This window comes from Haliotis rubra, unplaced genomic scaffold, assembly GCF_003918875.1.
Source record: "Haliotis rubra isolate DU_JTF1 unplaced genomic scaffold, ASM391887v1 Scf692, whole genome shotgun sequence".
In the NCBI taxonomy this organism is placed as follows: Eukaryota; Metazoa; Mollusca; class Gastropoda; order Lepetellida; family Haliotidae; genus Haliotis; species Haliotis rubra.
This window is the reverse complement of record NW_025767404.1, coordinates 102,323-126,055: the sequence shown is the minus strand read 5'-3', so window position 1 is coordinate 126,055 and position 23,733 is coordinate 102,323. Positions and strand designations below refer to the sequence as shown.

The 23,733-nt window shown below is 42.3% G+C and overlaps 1 protein-coding gene across 2 annotated transcripts; it reads right to left on the bottom strand.

The window, feature by feature from the left end:
- Positions 1–4,532: 4,532 nt before the first annotated feature.
- On the bottom strand, positions 4,533–21,835 carry LOC124258413. Of its 2 annotated transcripts, XM_046692511.1 has the most exons (5): positions 21,661–21,835; positions 12,444–12,686; positions 8,021–11,060; positions 7,577–7,652; positions 4,533–7,234 (listed from the first exon to the last, which is right to left on the bottom strand). In XM_046692511.1, exons 2-3 carry the CDS (start codon positions 12,675–12,677, stop codon positions 9,225–9,227), a joined length of 2,070 nt encoding a protein of 689 aa, XP_046548467.1. In that variant the 5' UTR covers positions 12,678–12,686; positions 21,661–21,835; the 3' UTR covers positions 4,533–7,234; positions 7,577–7,652; positions 8,021–9,224. The 2 variants fall into 2 exon arrangements, with proteins under 2 accessions (XP_046548467.1, XP_046548466.1); XM_046692510.1 differs by having other exon boundaries at positions 4,533–7,652.
- Between the last annotated feature and the right edge of the window lie 1,898 nt (positions 21,836–23,733).

The window sequence follows — 23,733 nt, the reverse complement described above, 5'->3', positions numbered from 1 at the left end:
AACTTAAATAAGCGGATATGTCCGTGATCTGTTGACCCTTCAGATGTATCAGAAGTTGTGGGGTCTATTTCTTTGTCATCACCTTCTCCCGGCTCGTCACGCCGAAGCCCTGGGTTCGATTCCCCACATGTGTACATTGTCTGAAGCCCATTTCCAGTGTCCCCCGCCGTGATATTGCTGGAATATTGCTAAAAGCGGCATATAACCATACTCACTCACTCACACTCCCGGCTGGCCATTTTTCCCGGACCCTGATGACACTGTATAGTTGGATTCAAACTCACACGCGACAGGTCATGGTGCAACCATAATTTGGAAAACAATACTACATCTGAAAGATATCCCAAATATGTCTGACGAAGAGAAGTTTCCACTCTGGAAACTGATGAGTTTCATCCCAGCTTTCGACCCAACTTCACACATCATTCATCGCACAGACATCACATGGGAGATTGTAGACACCAGGTGCTCACGGTGTCTTTGTGCAATATCGGGAAGATGTGCTGGAATTATCAGCAGTTTATCATCAGTTTCAGCAATACGTGTGTTGATCTCATATATGTATTCAGGGGACAAATGACATGGCATCGTGTAGCTGAATGAAATAACATGTTGATACATGGAGGGTTTGTGAACTTGGTCAGTGTAGGTGGCCACGTGTCCTGCACGTACCAAGGGAGATAACTCATATCTTCACTTCGCCTCGAAGAGCAACGAAACGATGGACGTATGTTGACTGAGGAGATTGCAAGAAATTAATATGTTTGATTACCGTTGTAATAGGGTTCTTAAATTGGATTCCACTCCGTGAGGGCCGAGTTAGTGATGTGATTGGATTACTTTTCGTGTGTTAATAATGTGATAGTGTTTGCCTACTGGGCCTCACTGTGATAAACGAGGGATGTCATCAGCCACGGTATCATCTCATATATGCATGAGGTATTTCTTACCTGGGCTCGTTTCAAAACGAGGACAATTCAAATATGGGTATTTCGTTTCACTTTTAATGTTTTTTATCTTTTATTTTACTCATTGTTAAAAGATATATTTTCTTTGTGATTAACCCTAAATTACAAGCACGAGGGCGCATACTAGACTAATACCGAAGGGTTAGTACGTTGCCGGAAATACCCGACTCAGACACCACGGTGGGCTGACGCTTATATGTATGTATGTATGTATGTATGTATGTATGTATGTATGTATGTGTGTGTGTGTGTGTGTGTGTGTGTGTGTGTGTGTGTGTGTGTGTGTGTGTGTGTGTGTGTGTGTGTGTGCGTGCATGCATGCATGTATGTATACGTTTGCTAGAAACAAATGATCACCTTGAAACTATTAAGAATCGCAAGTGACAGTTAAACTGTCTCACAGTCCACGAACGTGAGGAAATGGAGTCTTGCTTCATTTAGGGCTTTAGCATTGCAGAAAGGACTGAGCGGAAGGCAACATAATGCAGTTCCCTGACTGCGAGACAGACCAATACACGGATTTTGTATGCATCTCACATGAACCTTTAACCTCACGGTAAACTCCGGTCTGCACGTATGAGGGAGTGAGTGAGTTGCGTTTTACGCCGCACTCAACAATATTCCAGCTATATGGCGGCGGTCTGTAAATAATCCAGTCTGGACCAGACAATCCAGCGATCAACAGCATGAGCATCGATCTGCACGTATGAAACAGACCCGTGGAGTATTGAGTCGGGTATCTCCGGTCCGCGTCGCAAACTGTCGGATTTAGCGGATCTATTTTTGAGGGAAATACTCGTTTTGGGTATTGAATAAAATATTTTTTTATACTCAATGTCTTTGTTCTATGGCATACAGTCCAGCTGTATTAACATCACTACCCCAGCTGTATTAACATCACTACCCCAGCTGTATTAACAACACTACCCATGTTGTATATGTTTGATCACATGGCGGTCACGTGGGGGCACTGACTGTCATATCTCGGGAGCTGAGGAGACTGGGATTCTGTATGAACACCAGATATATTTCCTGTTTAAACAATATGGCGACATATAAAGGATATTCCATGATATCTAACATGTATTTCATATCATCACCTCTGAATCCCAAACTCCATGTCCACTACAGTGTCTGAGAGTTATAACAGCCTCCCCACTCAGCCTATAGTCAGGATTGTTTCCGGCAGACAATACCCGTGACAGGAGACGACTAGGTATAGTCCATTTGAGTTCATTTGAGACCGATGAATTGCTCACTAACACAAAATCTAATACATGCAACAAAATCAAACTTTGCACAGTCACATGAAATCGACAGAACTCTGATGATTTGTCTCATAATTTTGGACACCCGAATAAAAAGTTGTTTAACAAACGATCATTATTTTGTGGTCACTTTTCGCTATTTCTTTGAGGGAGGACAACTTGCTGGTAGAACAGCCAGTTGTGCTAGTTGTACGTGTGAAATTGAAATTTCACTACACACGCTTGTTGGTTACCTGGCTGTTCTACCAGCAAGTGGTCCTCCCTCGTAAGAAATAGCGAAAAGTGACAACAAAATAATGATCGTTTGTTAAACAACTTTTTTATTCGGATGTCCAAAATTATGAGACAAATTATCTTAGTTGGTCTGTCGATTTCATGTGACTGTGCAAAGTTTGATTTTGTTGCATGTATTAGATTTTGTGTTAGTGAGCAATTCATCGGTCTCAAATGAAGTCAAACGGACTGTAGTGGGTGGGTTAGCGCTGTGATATGGGAGGGAGGGACCTCGCTGCCATCGGTTGGTGTTCCTACTATCAATCACGGGTTTATCACGTTCATATTTGGATATTAAAATTCCACGTACCGTCACACACCTGGAACATTGCTTGGAGTGACGTAAAACAAGCAAATATCTCATTGAAGTCAATCGGTTGGTCAATGCAGTCAACCCAGCTGCTTGAACCAAACCAACAGTCGTGAACTAGGCCTAGAGTGACCCACACATTATACATGTGAAACACACGTTGGACCGGACACTGGAGATACGTCCGCCTCCTGATCTCACTGGTTCCCTCATTACAACACGTGCAGGAACTGGGGCCACGGTTAGCTTGGCATCTTTGATTGATTTCATGAAACTAACATCCTCACACCATGTGCAATCCTGTAGACTAGTGTGTACGTTTAGGTCTCCACGAACAAAAGAAAAAATACTGAAATCAATCAATATAACGTCAACAGCAGTAACTTCACAGACTGATTTATAATCATCTTCGCAAAAATACAAACCAAAGCTGTCGACGTCGATACCAATGACGTTGTTCAACGATACAAGACAAGCCCCGCCCACTTTACTAACAACCAATGACAGTCGTCCTGGGACTGTACACCACGGATATACTAGCAATTCATATAAGAATTCATATCAATTTTCCGCGAATCAAGCATGGTCTAATAACACTGCGACAGAGGCTTTAGCATTGTGACGTCATAACTGTAACAATTAGGACTTCATATGTCTAGCAGTAATTACACACTGTAAGCATATAGAGGATATTTTGTTGATGTAAAAAAACATGTTTATTACCCACGTGGTCAACGTATGGGTAGTTGCATACAATTCTCGTACATCACACGAGTGTCGTATCGCGTTGACCTGTGTCGTAACGACTTGACCTGCGATTCTAACGATTTGATTTGATAACCGATGACCTCTCAATTAGGTCACATTCTGACGTAACTATTTTTTCATTCATAACAAACCCGTGAATTCATTCATTCTACAACTTAAATTCATTGTGGGAATGTAAACATTTCGAACGTTGCCGTGTCACTGTTTAATTGTGAGTCGAACTGAGACATCATATCCGTAGAAAAAGATAAAAACAATGTTTCCACCAGTGATGTTAGCCGAATGAAGCAACTGGAAACCAAGAAACGAGGTGCTACGGAGTAGTTTACTGTAGGAGGCTGTACGAGGCGATGGCAACTGACATGCATCGTGACGTCGGTTACCAAGGCAGTGACGTCATAACAGTGTGACGTCATGCAAATATTGTACTACAGTACAAAACTCTTCATCGTCTTTATGAAACCGGTTTCGGTTTGAAACCATAAAAATAACAAAAATACGCTATTTTGTCAATTTAAGGCACTGAAGACGTGGGAAATAAATAAAATACCACACTCGGTCTCATTACATACGAATTATACGAAACTCGTGACCTTCCTATGCTATCTCACTCTCCTACCCAGAGTTCCATGTTAAGTCATCGCTGTGCCGGAGTGTGATTTTATCTGACCTCGCTTTCCCTCGGTCAGATACCACAGGAAGGAGACTCGCTTTCCCTCGGTCAGACACCACAGGAAGGACACTCGCTTTCCCTCGGTCAGATACCACAGGAAGGACACTCGATCGTTTCGTATAATTCGTATGTAATGAGACCTCATGTAGTATTCTCTATATATTTCATCGAGTGGTCACGAGATGAAATATACATGTTATTTGGCAACATTAACAAAATATTCTATTTATCATGTTTTGATCATTGTTTATAAATGATCGAGACATCGAGTAAGTCTGCATAGCTCTTTAATCAGAAACTAGTTCCAGATAAAAGTGATATTCTACTCAGTGAAAATACCATTTTATTTTCACCAATATTTACAGTATTTCACCCTTAAGAATATAATAATGCCGCAAAAAATATTACACTGCAGTATCTTCTACGGGCGAGTAATAAAGACACATTATCTTCCACGGGCGAGTAATAACACATTAATAAGATCTGATTAGAATGAAAAGAAGAAGAAAGAAGAATTCAATACGAATACACATGACAACATGCTAAGAACACAACATTATAACAAATGGATCAGTTTGCACTCGACGTTCATCCTCATCTTCCTCGGAATAATACAACCCATCACAGTAACATGTCATCGGATACCCGTTCATTGCTGGCTGCGCAGAAACATATTTCGAACAAAGTCACTTGTCCAAGAAACAGTGCATGTGTGTCCGTGTGGGGCAGAGGTGAAACCTGAGCTGCCGCTGGCAGTCACCATAGACTAATGCTTAGTCTCTGAATATATATAATTTTGATAGTAAGAAACAAGCCCATTTAAATTGAAAAGCAGCCCCAGGGAGACCAGAGATTCCTGAGGAAATCTAGACTTGTTTTATTTAGGGCTTTACCACTGCCGAGAGAGTTGGCAGTTGGAAAATAATGTGGTTCAGGGACTGTGAGACAGACTAGCGGTCACCCATGCTGTTCTCTCCGCCACCGACATTGCTGAAGTTTACAGGACCACGTGACACCAACTAAACACTGCTTATATCACAAGTATAAGAGTTCAAAAAGTCAACAAGTACAGCAAACACAAGATTCTGTTACTCTCACTAAGAAAGAAATGCTTTTCATTATGAGGTCCTACAGCGTGACTAATGTTACAGAGCTCCTCATTGGTCTGTCATAACGAGACTCCACTGTGGTAACACCTCAGTTTACTTCCCGCTTCCAGTTGCCAATCGCTCAGGCTTATAGGTTACACAGCACCAAATGTTTTCCCATTGACTTCAATAGTAACCTTATATGTTTTTAGAATTGTCCAGCCTATCAACAGCCATATCTATTCCATGTACACATGGGTACAATCTGGCCTTTAAACTACAATAAAACACAATATCTGGCCAACTTGTCCGGCTGAACACATCAACCCCAATTCCGCACCAAATGTCACCTACAGGAAAATATCTGTACACACATAAGCATGTCATGGTGATAAAAATGACAGCACTAAATACTTAAGATTGTGGTCAGTTTTAATTACGAGATGGATGTGCTTTCAAAAAACATAAACCTCTCACACTATTTCATCCAATCACAGCTGTCACATGTCTCTGTCTCTTCAGTTGTTTACATACGGTGCTCGCTCAGGTAGCATGTGATTTTGATTTAGCGTAGTGGAACCGAACAGAGACATAACGATGGCGCCAAAACTGGAGTCGGGAATATATATGCACGTGCAGATCAATGTTCACGGGGAAAACGTCATGCTTGATGTTCCGTTACCTTGCAGTATTGTCTCATCTATCATCATCTACACAGTTTACCCGACAGGTCCAACTCTAAGCCCATTTCTAGCTACTTTGATAAGCTTCAAAAGATCCAAAACACTTCCGCCCGCATCATCAGCAAGACTTCTAAACGTTCCCACGTGGCACCCGTGTTGAAAGAACTGCATTGACTACTGGTTAGGGCCAGAGTTGACATTAAGATCCTCTGTCTGACTTACAACTGCCTCCATGGTTTAGCTCCCTCCTCACACTTCTCCGAACTCCTACATCCGTATGTCCCCGCACGCAACTTGCGCTCAAACACACAAAGTCCAGAGTGAAAATACACTTTTTCTCAGCACATTATATAAATTCAACTGTAAACATTCTGTAGCGTTTTGAGCATGCCTTAGGCTGTGGAATAGGCGCATTATAAATATACATTTAAATGAGAATATACAAAAACAAACAAAAACAACAACAGGTACACAGGTTTACCCGACATGTCCGAGCTAACAACTGATACACAGGTTTACCTGACATGTGCGAGCTAACAACCGATACACAGGTTTACCTGACATGTGCGAGCTAACAACAGGTACACAGGTTTACCTGACATGTGCGAGCTAACAACCGATACACAGGTTTACCTGACATGTCCGAGCTAACAACCGATACACAGGTTTACCTGACATGTGCGAGCTAACAACCGATACACAGGTTTACCTGACATGTCCGAGCTAACAACCGATACACAGGTTTACCTGACATGTCCGAGCTAACAACTGATACACAGGTTTACCTGACAGGTCCGAGCTAACAACTGATACACAGGTTTACCTGACAGGTCCGAGCTAACAACTGGTACACAGGTTTACCTGACATGTCCGAGCTAAGAACTGATACACAGGTTTACCTGACATGTGCGAGCTAACAACCGATACACAGGTTTACCTGACATGTCCGAGCTAACAACTGATACACAGGTTTACCTGACAGGTCCGAGCTAACAACAGGTACACAGGTTTACCTGACAGGTCCGAGCTAACAACTGATACACAGGTTTACCTGACAGGTCCGAGCTAACAACCGATACACAGGTTTACCTGACAGGTCCGAGCTAACAACTGATACACAGGTTTACCTGACAGGTCCGAGCTAACAACAGGTACACAGATTTACATGACATGTCCGAGCTAACAACTGATACACAGGTTTACCTGACAGGTCCGAGCTAACAACTGATACACAGGTTTACATGACATGTCCGAGCTAACAACTGATAAACAGGTTTACATGACATGTCTGAGCTAACAACTGATACACAGGTTTACCTGACAGGTCCGAGCTAACAACTGATAGACAGGTTTACCTGACAGGTCCGAACTAACAACTGACACACAGGTGTACCTGACAGGTCCGAGCTAACAACTGATACACAGGTTTATCTGACAGGTGCAAGGTATCAACTGGTACACAGGTTTACCTAACAGGTGCAAGGTAACAACTGATACACAGGTGTACCTGACAGGTGCAAGGTAACAACTGATACATAGGTTTACCTGACAGGTGCAAGGTAACAAGTGATACACAGGTTTACCCGACAGGTGCAAGGTAACAACTGATACACAGGTTTACCTGACAGGTCCGAGCTAACAACTGATACACCGGTTTATCTGACAGGTGCAAGGTATCAACTGGTACACAGGTTTACCTAACAGGTGCAAGGTAACAACTGATACACAGGTGTACCTGACAGGTGCAAGGTAACAACTGATACATAGGTTTACCTGACAGGTGCAAGGTAACAAGTGATACACAGGTTTACCCGACAGGTGCAAGATAACAACTGATACACAGGTTTATCTGACAGGTGCAAGGTATCAACTGGTACATAGGTTTACCTGACAGGTGCAAGGTAACAAGTGATACACAGGTTTACCCAGGTGCAAGGTAACAACTGACACAGGTTTACCTGACAGGTAACAACTGATACACAGGTTTACCCGACAGGTGCAATGTAACAACTGATACACAGGTTTACCCGACAGGTGCAAGGTATCAACTGATACACAGGTTTACCTGACAGGTGCAAGGTAACAACTGATACACAGGTTTACCTGACAGGTGCAAGGTAACAACTGATACACAGGTTTACCCGACAGGTGCAAGGTAACAACTGATACACAGGTTTACCCGACAGGTGCAAGGTAACAACTGATACACAGGTTTACCCGACAGGTGCAAGGTAACAACTGATACACAGGTTTACCCGACAGGTGCAAGGTAACAACTGATACACAGGTTTACCTGACAGGTGCAAGGTAACAACTGATACACAGGTTTACCCGACAGGTGCAAGGTAACAACTGATACACAGGTTTACCCGACAGGTGCAAGGTAACAACTGATACACAGGTTTACCCGACAGGTGCAAGGTAACAACTGGTACACAGGTTTACCCGACAGGTGCAAGGTAACAACTGATACACAGGTTTACCCGACAGGTGCAAGGTAACAACTGATACACAGGTTTACCCGACAGGTGCAAGGTAACAACTGATACACAGGTTTTCCCTGACAGGTGCAAGGTAACAACTGATACACAGGTTTACCCGACAGGTGCAAGGTAACAACTGATACACAGGTTTACCCGACAGGTGCAAGGAAACAACTGATACACAGGTTTACCCGACAGGTGCAAGGTAACAACTGATACACAGGTTTACCTGACAGGTGCAAGGTAACAACTGATACACAGGTTTTCCCTGACAGGTGCAAGGTAACAACTGATACACAGGTTTACCCGACAGGTGCAAGGTAACAACTGATACACAGGTTTACCCGACAGGTGCAAGGTAACAACTGATACACATGCTTACCTGACAAGTGCAAGGTAACAACTGATACACAGGTTTACCCGACAGGTGCAAGGTAACAACTGATACACAAGTTTACCCGACAGGTGCAAGGTAACAACTGATACACAGGTTTATGTGACAGGTGCAAGCACTCAAGTCTCAATGAGTACTCTTTATTTTCAGATTGTCAGGGTGTGTTCGAGGAACTGTCAGATTGATAGTAAACAGTGGGCCCCGAAATCAGCCCCAGATGATTCACCTACAGCCTAATTACGACCCAAGCACCCCAAACGAACAAAAGGACCAAATATGGCGCAGCGAGTTGGATAATGTCGAAAAGCCTTCATGGTCAACCATTTGACAAGGACACACTCAGTTCAAACACGCGGATTTCCGCTTCGCTGAAAGACTTGGCATTCCCAACAGCAAGCTTGGTCTCGCTGACGCACAGGCAACATGGGGATGTGATACCATGGGTCGCATTCAACACTTCCAGGATGTCTTCCTGGCCGGAGATACCGCACCGGACGACCTTTCCCTGTTTCCTGTCGGCAATGAACACTGTCCCGTAGTCGTCGCAGTCAATGCTGCAGGAGGAGCTGAGACTGCTCAGATCGATGTAGTTAAGGAACTTTGTATCACTACTGAAGATAACAAGGCGACGCTTCTCACCATCGTACAGGATTATCTCCCCTTGTGGACCACTTGCAAGGTCAGTGACGGTGCTGAAGCGACCCGACTCCTCGTTCCTGTTTCCTTGCAGGTTGAAAGGCCGCTTGCTCTGGCGGTCGATGCCTGTGAGGCACGTCTTGTCCTTGTCGAAGAGAACCATTACACCATCAAGATGAAAGGCCAGAGCACCGATGTTGGCTGCCCGACAACTGATCTTTTGGGTTGTGCACGATGCTTCCCTCTCTGACGGGACCTCCTTGAGGAACAGCCGGCTCACGTTGCAGTCGTCCTCAAGCACTACGCCACACTCGTGTTCTCGGTACATAGCAAAAGCAGCGATGCCTTTTCTCCGATGGTACACAACCTGATGCTTGTCGACGATGGTGCACATCACGACCTGGCCCATGGTATTGGTGTTGTAAGCGTAGACCACTTCATCATTCGGCATCAGTCCCAAGCCGACCAGCTTGAACGGGATGCTGTCCACACCGCTCTCCAGCACGTAGCTGGACAGCAGCGCGGGGGACCCTACAATATATGCCTTCCTCTCGGTCTCATCTTTCATCACCATTGGGACAGGTAGAGGTTCCGGCTGTTCTGGTCTCCTCCTCCGCTCAACCACCTCATCTCCCCCCTCATCTCCCCCCTCGTCTCCCCCCTCGTTGTACACGTGGGACTTTAGGAGGTCAATATCCGTTAAGGAACCACGTTCTGGCAAAGTGATGTCTCCTAACTCAATACAGTTTCCTTCTCTGTTGAAGGTGTATTCGTGGATGGCAAAACTTGTGTCCGCAGCACAGGACAAATCATCTGTTTCCTTCAGCTTCACCTCCACCTCATGTCTCTTGTTGTAGAAGTCGGATATAGTTATACCCTGTATCGCTGCCTCAACGTCAGTCAGGGTAGCATCTAGCAAAGAAGATTTCTCTTCCGTTGAGCGATCGTGCAGGTCAAGCATCCTGATGTTGTTGTCATGGAGATTCTGGATCCTCTTCTGTAAATCCTGTTGCTTCTCTCGTATTCTCCGCACAGCGTCATCTGCTGTGGAGTCTACCATGCCTTTCTGTAGAGCATAGTTATCTACCGCTGACTGCCGCAACCTATCGATCGTGTCCTGATCTCCTGAAACTTTCTTCTTCATGTCCTTCAGTGTGAGAAGTTTGCCTTTAACGACCTTCATTAACTCATTCTTTGCTTCCTCAAGGGGGATAACTCTGTGCGGAGCATCAGAGTGGGAGCAGGTGGCACACAGTGGACACACCTCGGTCATGCAGTGGGAGCAGAAGCAGTTGATCGTCTTCCCAGGGTGGATCTTACACTTCGCTGTGGGGATATTGTCCAGGTTTTCTGTGACGTCATGGCTGGTGAACACCTCCAGGTGCTTCTTCCCACACCTGCCACACAGGTAGTCCTGGCAAGTCTGGCAGAACACGCCGACCGTTGTCGCGGAGCTGCAGGCGACACATTGAGTGTCCGTATGGATCGCTCTCGCCTCGTCCACTGCCGACTTCACCTGCATCAGAGAGATTTGGTTCAGTTGTAGATAACAATGGATGAGTTTATTTAAATATCCCGAGTTACTAGAACACTACGATATATAGAATCTCAAACTTGTGAGTGAGTGAGTGAGTCAATATTTAACGTCACATCGGCAGTATTTCAGCCATACCGTGACGAAAACAATCTATCAATTAAACCACAATAAATATATACCATATAAACCTGTCGTCGAAGGACAGTAAAAATACAAGAATATTACAGATTTGGTTTAAAACTTGTTTGTTGTACTAAAATCTATTACTGCAGAAAACAATATAAAATAAAAACATGCAACTGAAGTGAGATCACCACCCACCAGGGACCTCAAAATTGTGTCTTTAGATAACAAATATATCAATACTCATGGAAACTTATATACAATCGAACCCCAATGTTTCGAACTTGGTTCAGACGAATTCTCGCTTGTGTCGAACTCACCTCTCGGACCCTGCTGATTTTCTTATATCGATCGTTATTTTTACCCTAATGCCTCGAACTAGATGTGTCGAACTCATTTTCGGGTCCCCAAAATTACTAATAATTTACTCTTTTGTCTCAAACTCTCATTGTTATGCTGACGGATGTGTCGAACACTTGGATAAGTCGAACTTTTCCGTTGGTCCCGGCGAGGTCGACACAATGGGGGTTGACTATATATTTGACACTTGTCTTGTTTACTCACACAATTGTTGTTGTTCGTTGTTTAGCGAGTAAGTTCTAACTATAACGCGGCCGCCTTTAATATTCGAGTTAGGTTTGGACTTACTTGAAACACTTCAATGTAATTCTATTCATTCTAGGGCGTAAAAATAACTAAAAAGGCATGGTATATAACTGGTTGTCGGTAAAGTATTATTTCAGGTGTCAGGAAGACAGTATGGGGATACAGGGGAAGTTACTGGATGATGGAAGGATGCTACTTGTGAGACAATGTCAACTGGCAGTGGGTGAGTGGGGAACGCCCGAATGAATAAGTACTGTGAGGTGAAACGGGGTATATCGTCGTTCTTAAAAATATTTCGCTCATATGACGACGTGTGTGTGGCTGCTTGTACTAGCCCAGACTATCCTGGTTTATAGTTAAGCATAAATACCCCACTCAGACACATTATACTGACTCCGAGCCGACCAGTCCTTGTTGTACCCATTAATGCCGAACGCCAGCCATGGACCAACAAGTATCATGCTTTTGGTATGACGTGGCCGTGGATCGAACCCGCGACCTTCCGCTTTCCGGATGGACGCTCTACCCACTACACCACAGAGGCGTCTCCAATATTGCAAGAATACCATGATGGGACAACAGAATGGGCTCCACACAAAATGGCTATCGAACCATAAACTGCCTCCAGCTCACCTGAACGGCCAGGTAGTTTACGGGCAACTTCTCTACTCCTCCCTTCGGGATTTTCAACCCCTTATTGCAGATTGGGCACTTCCGGTCTTGGGATCTGGCGCCGCTATGGAACACGTGGCTCTGGAGACAGGCCTGGCAGAAGGTGTGGCCACAGTCAGTGATACGTGGATGGGTCAGGGGCTCCTTGCAGATCGGACAGTCCAGGTGGGAGGGCATAGCCAGGTTAGCCGCCATGGTATATTTCTGAAATACAACCACAATATATAAATATACACAAGCTACGTTCATGACGGTGAAACAGGATTATTGTTGGAAGTTTGTAAACCCGTGCTCGTGGATTTCACAACCGAAGTTGAGTGCGTCCAGAATGTAATTAATGAACAAGAATCAGCTCTGAAACGTCGTGTAAAGAATAAAAGAGAAGTTGTTATCCATAAAACGTGTCATGTGTTCAAATAGTTATTAAAGACCAGATTTTAGGATATTTCCAAGAAATCAAAAGCCATGCTATGTAGATATCAGTTCTGACCCAATGATGTGATATTTGACTGAGATTTTAATGATTTTCAACGTCACCCATGTTGTTTACAGATAGTAGTAAGTGAGTTTTGTTTTAAGCCGCTTTGAGCAATATTCCACCAATATCACGGCGGGGTACACCAGAGATAGGCATCACGCAATGCAACAATCTACGGTTTAACGAGAAACGTTTTAACCACTAGGCTACCCAACCGCCCCAAATACAGCCAGGACCTCAAGGAAGTTACTGGTTCCAAGTGATATGCTGCGCTACGCTTCAACATTGATCCCGGTAATGACTACTAATGGTGGTGTTCAATAGTCTATCTTTGTCTTGCTTTGTTTTGGTTTTGTTTTGGTTTGTTTTGTTTTTTGAGGTTTTGTCTTTTTTTTTTGTTTCTCAATAGAAAAAGTTATTCCCGTTCAATCTCTGGGAGCAGCAACTCAACTTCTTGATCGTCTTTCCTCTTCGATATGGGCGAGTGGCAGATTTTGCCCAGCCTGCTCTGAAACAGTCCACCCACCAAACGTAGGCGTTCTATTCTGCCGGCATCTCGAACCTTTTCTCGTATCCTGTAGCCATACACCGGAATTGTTTTTTCTCCAGTCGATGGCGAATCCAGTAGCAGCAACAATCGGTTCTTCCCTTCGTATTTCGCTATGGCGAACTTTTGGCACGTGTAGATTCCTTCCGGGATGTCTGTGGCTTTTCGGTGTTCGCTGCATGGAGGGGCTGCCACGTCCATATCCTTGGGTCCGCCGTAGTTGGGCAAAGGGGTAGTATGCCGTCCGTGCCCTCATGGCGGGTCTGTTTGTCCCGATAGCTGCCGGAAGATACAAGACTCTTTCTCGCTGCAAGGACAATTGGCAGAAGAGGCAGTCGTCGTCATACAGGTTCTCTATGTTCGAGAGAAAGTAGTGGATTTAATTCGAGTGCACCTTTGCAGACGGTGAAACAACACGAGAGTGGTCAAAACCCCATCGACATACTGTTGTTTTTCTTCGCTGGACTCCATTTTTACTTTCCGTATACCTGTCTTGGGGTTGGATGGGAATGCGAAAAAAAGGAAAAAACAATGACAACAAGAAGTGTCCCTATATACTAAAATGTTGAGTGGAGGTGCACCTTTTGGTCTTTTCCCCATTCTTTAACATAGGATTTTGCTGTGCGGTCCCGTAGCCCCATTGTGTATACTACTATTATGTATTCTGTCCAGTTGATTTGGTGACTGGGGTTGGTCTGAATATGTTATGAGATTGCTGATTTGTTGCCGGAATTGTTTGTTGACGCATGAGACTGGCTTATGTAGCAAATATGCTTTCGTGGGAAGTGCATGTTAATTTTGGGAACCACTGATAATTGTAATCAGTATTGCATATGGATTAAAAAAAAAACATGGTTCCATTTTTTTCTAATGATTATAAGTGTCATTCTTGGGTAACTGAACATCGATACCCATACTCGAGGTGCAACACTAATGTGAGAAAAACATATTTTTATAAACCTATCAAAACATAGGCATGTAGTATGTCAAAATGTACCTTGTGATGGGTGTTTTACAACTACCATTATATAGATCCATCATGAATTTCCAATATATATATATATATATATGTGTGTGTGTGTGCATAACAATTACTATGATCGTAACTGCCTCTGCCAAAACCGAAGGTTTGTTGCAGAGGGTATGTATTCAACCATGATTGTGTGTGTGGATTTATATGTTAGGAACTTTACTAAAAAACTACGAGATAGATTTCAATAAAACTTACTGGATCTCTTGAGTATGTCCCCAGGGCAAATCAATTAGATTTTGAAGAAAGTATACTCTTAAAAAAAGAAACGCAAAAATTGGTCATATTCAGTTTTATGTAACTCAACGAAAATATGCGATACAGCATTGAAATTATGTAGAGCAAAACATTGGTATCTCGTGCACATTTCACAAGAATAGCCATTACTGCTGTCCACAAGGTGACGTTGACGTTACCACCTTGTATGACCATCTCTTACTGCTAGAACTGCACGAAACCTCCTTTACACAGATCGAATCAGTTGTTGGATGTTTCACTGTGGAATCCTTCTCCATTCCTGCTGCAGCATGTTGAACAACTGTTAAAAGGTCAATGGTTGATTACGACGTTGGCATACACATTTATCGATCTGATCACACAGAAAGCCAACTGGTTTCAGATCCGGGGATCAGGAGGGCCAAGGGAGGACATTGACGTTGTTGTTGTTGGCGAGGTAGTCAACTGTAGCACGTGCTGTTTGAGGTCTGGAGCGGCCGTTAGATTGTCTTGGACGTTGAGCACCAATGCCGATCTGTAGATGTATGAGATGGCTCCTAACACCATGATGCAATCTCCACCAAATCAGTCCACTTGCCTTATGCAGTTTGGTGCAAAATGTTCATTGCTTTGCTTGGTCTGTAGACACGGTGTCTTCCGTCACGTCGCTTGATGGGAAACCACGATTCATCACTGAACACATGTGCCCCCAGTTTCCAAGGTGCATTGTTGCACCGTGTTACACCACCTGACTCGCGGACGTTGATGTAATCGTGTCAGAAAGGGGGCAACTTCTGGACGTCTGGCACGCCTACCTGCCTCTCAAAGACGGTTCCTGATGGTCTGGTCGGGCATTCTCTGGGCCCCAAACCATTCTTGTGCTGTGTCCCGGGAAGAACGATGGCAGTTGGTTTGGTGAATCTTGGCTTAGTGAATATCGTCTTATTGAATATCGTCTTAGTGAATATCAGCTTGGTGAATATCGATTTGGTGAATATTGGCTTGGTGAATATTGGCTTGGTGAATATCAGCTTAAAAGATATCAGTTTGGTGAATATCAGCTTGATGAATATCAGCTTGGTGAATATTGGCTTGGTGAATATCGTCTTGGTGAATATTGGTGGGTTACCCGGATGTCGCGGTCTTGGGCCGGTGTGGTGACCCGCGGTCTTCCTGATCTTGGATGGCCATTTGTCGAACTTGAATGCACAAAACAATTCATCAAACGAGTTATTGTGCTGGAATGAACGCTGAATGTCCTCACCACGACACCCACGAGCTTATAATTGTCGAATAGCAATAATTCGGTCGGCACCGTGGAGACGCCCCTTTTTCTCATCCAGTGCTCGCAAAGGTCTTGGACGAATTTGCGAGATGCATTTGGGTCTTTAATAGTGTTAGGTTGTACTCATGCTTTGCACATGAAAAGCAATAATTGAGGCTTTTGGTTGTGTTCCATACCAGTCAAGCTCTTCATGACAATCATGATCGATAAAACCATTCAAAATCGTTTATGTTTGTAGTCGCTCCCGCATGTTCTTCTAACCATACCAACAACAATATTCAACCTTCAAATCATGTTTAATTTGACATATGCGTACAAACTTTCAATCATTATTTTCAAATTGTATTTTGCGTTTCTTTTATTTGAAGAGTGGATGTTAAAGTATATGTACACAGAGGTACAGAGGCAATGTTAAATAAATGGGGAATATCAATACTATCTCAAAAACTTATGGATGGATTTGAATGAATCTTGGTAGTTATGTTAGGTATGATCCAAGGACTACGTGCGTATGGTTTAGGGAAAGTACATTAAAGTACAAGTACACAGTAGTATTTTAAAAAAAATTAATAATGAATGGAGATTGCTGTGCAAGGCGGAGGCATGTTCTCTAATCCTAAATGATAAAACCTTGTGAAAGTTAAAATAAATATACTAGTACACATTATATATCGCTCTTGCATACCCCACTTGTAATATACTTCCTTTCAAAATATGTATATATATATGGTTACATCGAAGATTGATTTCACTACCAACTTGGGGAACCAACTGCAAACCTTATGCAAATGAAATTCACCAGGATCATGCATTAAACTGCTGAAAAGCATGTGTAAGTATCGTGCATGTGAACAGCTGCGGTTTTGTATAAAATGTTGTCAATAATTTGCCAATTTTCACTGATTTTTGTCATTTATTGAACTCATGACAATAATCTTTTCAACGTTAGTAATTCGTTTTACAATACATCAGTTCATGTGTAAACAGTACCTTCATACAGTTAGGACTATTTTGCAAAACTTAGTTTAGAACTGTTGCCTGAGGTAAGTGGCTGCATTTACATTACTTTTGAAAGGAAGTATATGTAGATATCTGTTCACTGTGATATAAGTTGTCACTTCTGTATTAATACATTTAGTTTACACTGCCTGCAGATTTGGCTTTATGTCATTTGTCATTTAATTACCCAGACACGAGTGTCAGTGTGTCAATTCTGCCTGTACTGGTAGGCCTGAGTTGACACTTGTACATGACTATATGATAGTCACATGAACCTTACCTGGGTACTATTTTTACTACTTAAGTGTGTCATAGTAGTATATATTTTGAAATGGGAGAATACATTCATTGAATAAATGGTTTCCGTTAACATAGGCCAATGCTTACAATGTTGGTGTGCGATGAAGAAAATACAATATTTGATTAATATATATATGATTATGTCAAATTTTATGTTACCAAATTAAAATGAGAATCATACTATATGGTTATTCCTATGTCATACCTCATAAGCTGCATTCTGATATGCTACATGACTATGTTGTGATAGGTTTACGAACATATTTTTTGTCTGTGGTGTTGCAAGCAGTTTTGGGAACTCATATTCAATCACCCCACAATGACACTTACAGCAAACAGAAAAAATGGAACCATGTTTTTTTCTGAATCCATATACTGACTGACTGACTGACTGACTGACTGAGTTTGGTTTTACGCCGCTTTTAGCAATATTCCAGCAACATCACGGCGGGGGACACCAGAAATGGGCTTCACACATTGTACCCATGTGGGGATTCGAACCCGAGTCTTCGGCGTGACAAGCCAACGCTGTAACCACTAGGCTACCCCACCGCCCCGAATCCATATACAACAGTGATTACAATTAGTATTGGTTCCAACAATTAACATGTAATTCCCACGGATATTTACATAACCCCCTACACTACCTGGTACTCTGTCAATCTGTTGCTGATTGGCCTTGATGTTTCATGTTGGTTTAACCCTAAGTTAGATAAACTGCACAGGTAACACTGAGTCTAAAGAGTAGACATATGACACATTTCGTTGTAACGCGCCACAAGGTAGACATGACTCATGATTATACTCAGGTGTGCGTTTATCTCGACTTAACAAAACAATGACGACATTTCCCTGTGACATTTTGATTCGGGTCAGTGTACGGGGATTGTGTTTGTGTGCATGTTATATATAGACACGCACAACCCGCATTGCTCTCAGCTGTAAGTCGATCTTGTGCTGCTCAACGGAAACGTGATGAATATTAGCTTGGTGAATATTGGCTTAGTGAATATTGGTTTGGTGAATATTGGTTTGGTGAATATTGGCTTGGTGAATATCGTCTTAGTGAATATTGGTTTGGTGAATATTGGTTTGGTGAATATTGGCTTAGTGAATATCGTCTTAGTGAATATTGGTTTGGTGAATATTGGCTTGGTGAATATTGGCTTGGTGAATATCAGCTTAAAAGATATCGGTTTGGTGAATATATCTTTTAAGATGAATATCAGCATGGTGAATATTGGCTTGGTGAATATCGTCTTGGTGAATATTGGCTTGGTGAATATTGGCTTGGTGAATATCAGCTTAAAAGATATCGGTTTGGTGAATATATCTTTTAAGATGAATATCAGCTTGGTGAATATTGGCTTGTGAATATCGTCTTGGTGAATATTGGCTTGGTGAATATTGGCTTGGTGAATATCGGCTTGGTGAATATTTGCTTGGTGAATATTGGCTTGGTGAATATCAGCTTGGTGAATATCGGCTTTGTGAATATTGGCTTGGTGAATATTGGCTTCGTGAATCTTGGGTTTGTGAATATTGTCTTGGTGAATTTTGGCTTGGAGAATATCCCAAACTGCAAGGGTGTTTGGGCAAACTGTGAGGCATATACCGTGAAAAGATTCAGGGGAGCAGAGAGACGTGGCAGGTCTGAACACCGAAGACGAGCGTCAGTGACGTCACGACAAGATGACAGACGGACCAACGTTTTCCGTTCCATTTACATATGACTGAAATTATTGGTGTCGATGGTGCGGTATGTCAGTGCTACATTTCGTGACTTGTTTCTGCTCTGGTATACAGGCAGCCCACCAAACACGTAGCTACTACCATCCAGTCTAGCGGTGGTGTACAGGTAGTACACCAAACACCTAGCTACTACCATCCGGTCTAGCGGTGGTGTACAGGTAGTACACCAAACACCTAGCTAATACCATCCAATCTAGCGGTGGTGTACAGGTAGTACACCAAACACGTAGCTACTACCATCCAGTCTAGCGGTGGTGTACAGGTAGTACACCAAACACCTAGCTAATACCATCCGGTCTATGCTAGTTCATGGACACGGGTCATCGTGCTACAGCTAAGTTAGTTCATGGATAGACGGGTTATCGTACTACAGCTCAATTAGTTCATGGACACGGGTCATCGTGCTACAGCTAAATTAGTTCATGGATACACGGGTCATTGTGCTACAGCTAAATTAGTTCAAGGATACATGGGTCATCGTGCTACAGCTAAATTAGTTCATGGATACACGGGTCATTGTACTACAGCTAAATTAGTTCAAGGATACATGGGTCATCGTGCTACAGCTAAATTAGTTCATGGATACACGGGTCATTGTACTACAGCTAAATTAGTTCATGGACACGGGTCATCGTGCTACAGCTAAATTAGTTCATGGATACACGGGTCATTGTACTACAGCTAAATTAGTTCATGGACACGGGTCATCGTGCTACAGCTAAATTAGTTCATGGATACACGGGTCATTGTACTACAGCTAAATTAGTTCATGGACACTGGTCATCGTTCTACAGCTAAATTAGTTCATGGACACGGGTCATCGTGCTACAGCTAAATTAGTTCATGGATACACCCTGACTCTGAGGGTGTTGGTTCGAATCCGGGATGGGACTCAACTAGAAAAGTACTAGAATTTGTACTTTACTAAGAAAGTGTAATCCCAAATATAACATATTTATAACTATATGTTTATTCATGGACACATAGGCCATGGTGCTATAACTACATTAGTTCACTTGATAAATGGATCATCGTGTCATAACTATGTATACATTCATCGACACATAGGCCATGGTGCTATAACTACATTTGTTCACGGATAAATGGGTCATCGTGTCATAACTATGTATTTTTCATGGACACATAGGCCATGGTGCTATAACTACACTAGTTCACGGATAAATGGGTCATCGTGTCATAACTATGCATTTTTCATGGACACATAGGCCATGGTGCTATAACTACACTAGTTCACGGATAAATGGGTCATCGTGTCATAACTATGCATTTTCATGGACACATAGGCCATGGTGCTATAACTACATTAGTTCACGGATAAATGGGTCATCGTGTCATAACTATGCATTTTCATGGACATACATTAGTTCACGGATAAATGGGTCATCGTGTCATAACTATGTATTTATTCATGGACACATAGGCCATGGTGCTATAACTACATTAGTTCACGGATAAATGGGTCATCGTGTCATAACTATGTATTTTTCATGGACACATAGGCCATGGTGCTATAACTACATTAGTTCACGGATAAATGGGTCATCGTGTCATAACTATGTATTTATTCATGGACACAGAGGCCATGGTGCTATAACTATGTTAGTTAATAGATAAATGGTCCTCATGCTATAACCTATTAGTTCATGGCTACCCGGGTCCTCGTGCTATAACTAATTGAGTTCATGGATATATGGGTAATCGTTCTATTACTATATTAATTCATGTATAACTGGGTCATAGAGCTATGACTGTATATGTTCATTGATATGTGGGTCATAGTTCTATAACTTGTTTAGTTCATGTTTACATGCGTAATCGTGCTATAACTATATTTGTTCATGGCTACATGGGTCCTCGTGCTATAACTATATTAGTTCATTGATAAATGGGTAATCGTGCTATAACCGTATTAATTCATGGCTACATGGGTCCTCGTTCTATAACTATATTAGTTCATGGCTACATGGGTCCTCTTGCTATAACTATATTAGTTCATTGATAAATGGGTAATCTTGCTCTAACTATATTAGTTCATGGCTACATGGGTCATCGTTCTATAACTATATTAGTTCATGGCTACATGGTTCCTTGTTCTATAACTATATTAGTTCATGGCTACATGGGTCCTCGTGCTATAACTGTATTAGTTCATGGCTACATGGGTCATCGTGCTATAACTATATTAGTTTGGGGCACAGCTATGTTTTATTACACCTCGGGGCGGTGGGGAAACATTTCCTACCCATAAAGGAATCAGCACGTGGGGTGTACCATGTTCTGGAATGTTTATGGAAATTGCAATATTGTTGTATATTGCTTCTAACTGGTCGCCATTGCTTCTCGTTCGTGGCATTTGTTAATAGGGATTCGTATGCTTAGTACCACATATTTGTAAATAGACATAATTTTCAGTAAATTATACCATGCACTAAAACAAGTGCTCGTCATGTGAGCGGTGTCATCATATTGCCATTTACTGTAGAACGATGTGACCTACCTGCAGGTAACGACGCTGTCCCTTACTGACATACTGTCACAGTACACACGTACCTGTTCCTGACCCCTTCTATACCGTCACCGGAGGGTCCGGACGCTAAGACAATCGTCACATTCAGTTGATCATTTCTCTGTGTGGACAAACGTGGCGAGTCGAGGATCAAACAACTGTCCACCGCCATGAAAACATATACAGTATTTCATGGCGAAATAACGATATGGGGAATCCCCTGTACGAGTTGCGCTGCGCATGCTCATGATTGCTGAGCTGACAACTGGCCGCCTTTGTTCAGGGCAGTTGAAGTAACCTATAATCGATGCGGACGGTGCACAAGTCGCATGCAAGACGTCGATAACGGTGCACTGGCCAACTTGTCTGTGTGCGTGTGTGTGTGTGTGTGCTTGCGTGTGTGTGTGGTGTAAACGTAGTGTGTGTGTGTGTGGTGTAGACGTGATGTACGTTGATTTGAATCAATGAATCGTCTGACCACGAATTAATGTTCTGCAACAGATCTGCACAGAGAAAAAACCGTTAACGGTTCTGTCAGAGAGCAATAGGTGTATATGCGCATGACAGCGTTATGTAGGCAGCCTAGTGGTTAAAGCGTTCGCTCGTCACGTCAGAACCGGGTTCGATTCCTCACATAGGTACAATGTGTTAAACCCTTTTCTGGTGATATTGCTGGAATATATTGTTAAAAGCGGCATAAAACTATACCCTCTCACTTCCAAAAGATCGGTTGTAACGAATGAGTGCAGTTGTGCCTACACATGCTGAAAGATCAAATATATTCTGCTTGACTTTTCAATTGCAAGGGATTATCATCGTTAACTGTTAACTATCTATCAGCGGTGGCTGAGCGGTCTGGGCGTCTGTCTTTGTGTGCTGGCGATTAGGTGCCTGACTCTGAAGGTGCGGGTTCGAATCCCGGATGGGACTCAACCCAAAAAGTACTAGAATTTGTACTTTACTAAGAAAGTGCAATCCCAAATATAACATATGTTATATCTGAAGGAAGTTGACCTGTATCATAAATTGTCACTGCAATGTGAATGATGAATAATTGCTTACATTTGAATTTGGTGCTATGATATTTCTGTATGCAAATAATGATGTAATGAATATATATATTCATTCTCAAAATTCGTGCATACTTCATGATGGCAAAAAATTGTAAATTTTGTTTTCTTGTTTTCCTTTGAGATGTTGTTGATTACGTTCATAATATTCTGAATATAAAAAACATAAATTATGCAAGCATCATTTTTCATATTTTAACCCTTTCATTAGTAATTTCATGACATTGCGTCACTTCCGTAACAAAATTTGTGACGTCAGTTTGAAAAGAAAAAATCCAAAGATGATATTTAGTTAAAGGTCACATGCAACCAAAAAATCAAACATAATTAAAACACAATTATCACTTATTCATGACATATGATATACATTTATTGCTGATTATGAGAAACATATAAACAAAATTATAAGCGTACAATCACAAATCAAAAGTGCAATATTTTGTACTTATGTTTACTTCCCAAGAAACGAAGCAGCCGGGATACCGAACCCAGTCAGAGCGGGTGGGTGTGCATTTAAGTGTAACGGCTGGTTCATTTGCAGATGCTCTCGCGGCTCATTGTGGGTGTATATATAGCGATGTTGGGTTTTGGAAATACATGCTCATTTTTTGTGTCTAACATTTTGCAATCAACAGACATCATAACATGTCATGTGTACAAGTATCACACCTGCCTGTCTGTGTAATGTGACAGAGACCAAACTCAATCAATGCGTTTTGTTTATGGTGTATAGCCTGATTGGTGTTAAGTTCAAATTGCATGTGGTCAGTGATCGAAGTTGTGTATTGAATATTGTCATTAGCAGACAGGCAGGCAGACACGCAGGTGTCAATAAAACAGACATTGAGTTTTGTCTGTGACAACGACATATCTATATCACAGTTAGAAATTCTGTCAACGCTAAATAATGACATTGCTTTTAAGTGTCCAACTGAGAAAGTGACTCGGTAAGGAGAACGTGTGGTGAAATAGATAAATGAAATTATGTAAACAGTTAAATCGGTAATCTACTGTCATAACATTATAAAAAGCTCGCGCCTGTGAAAT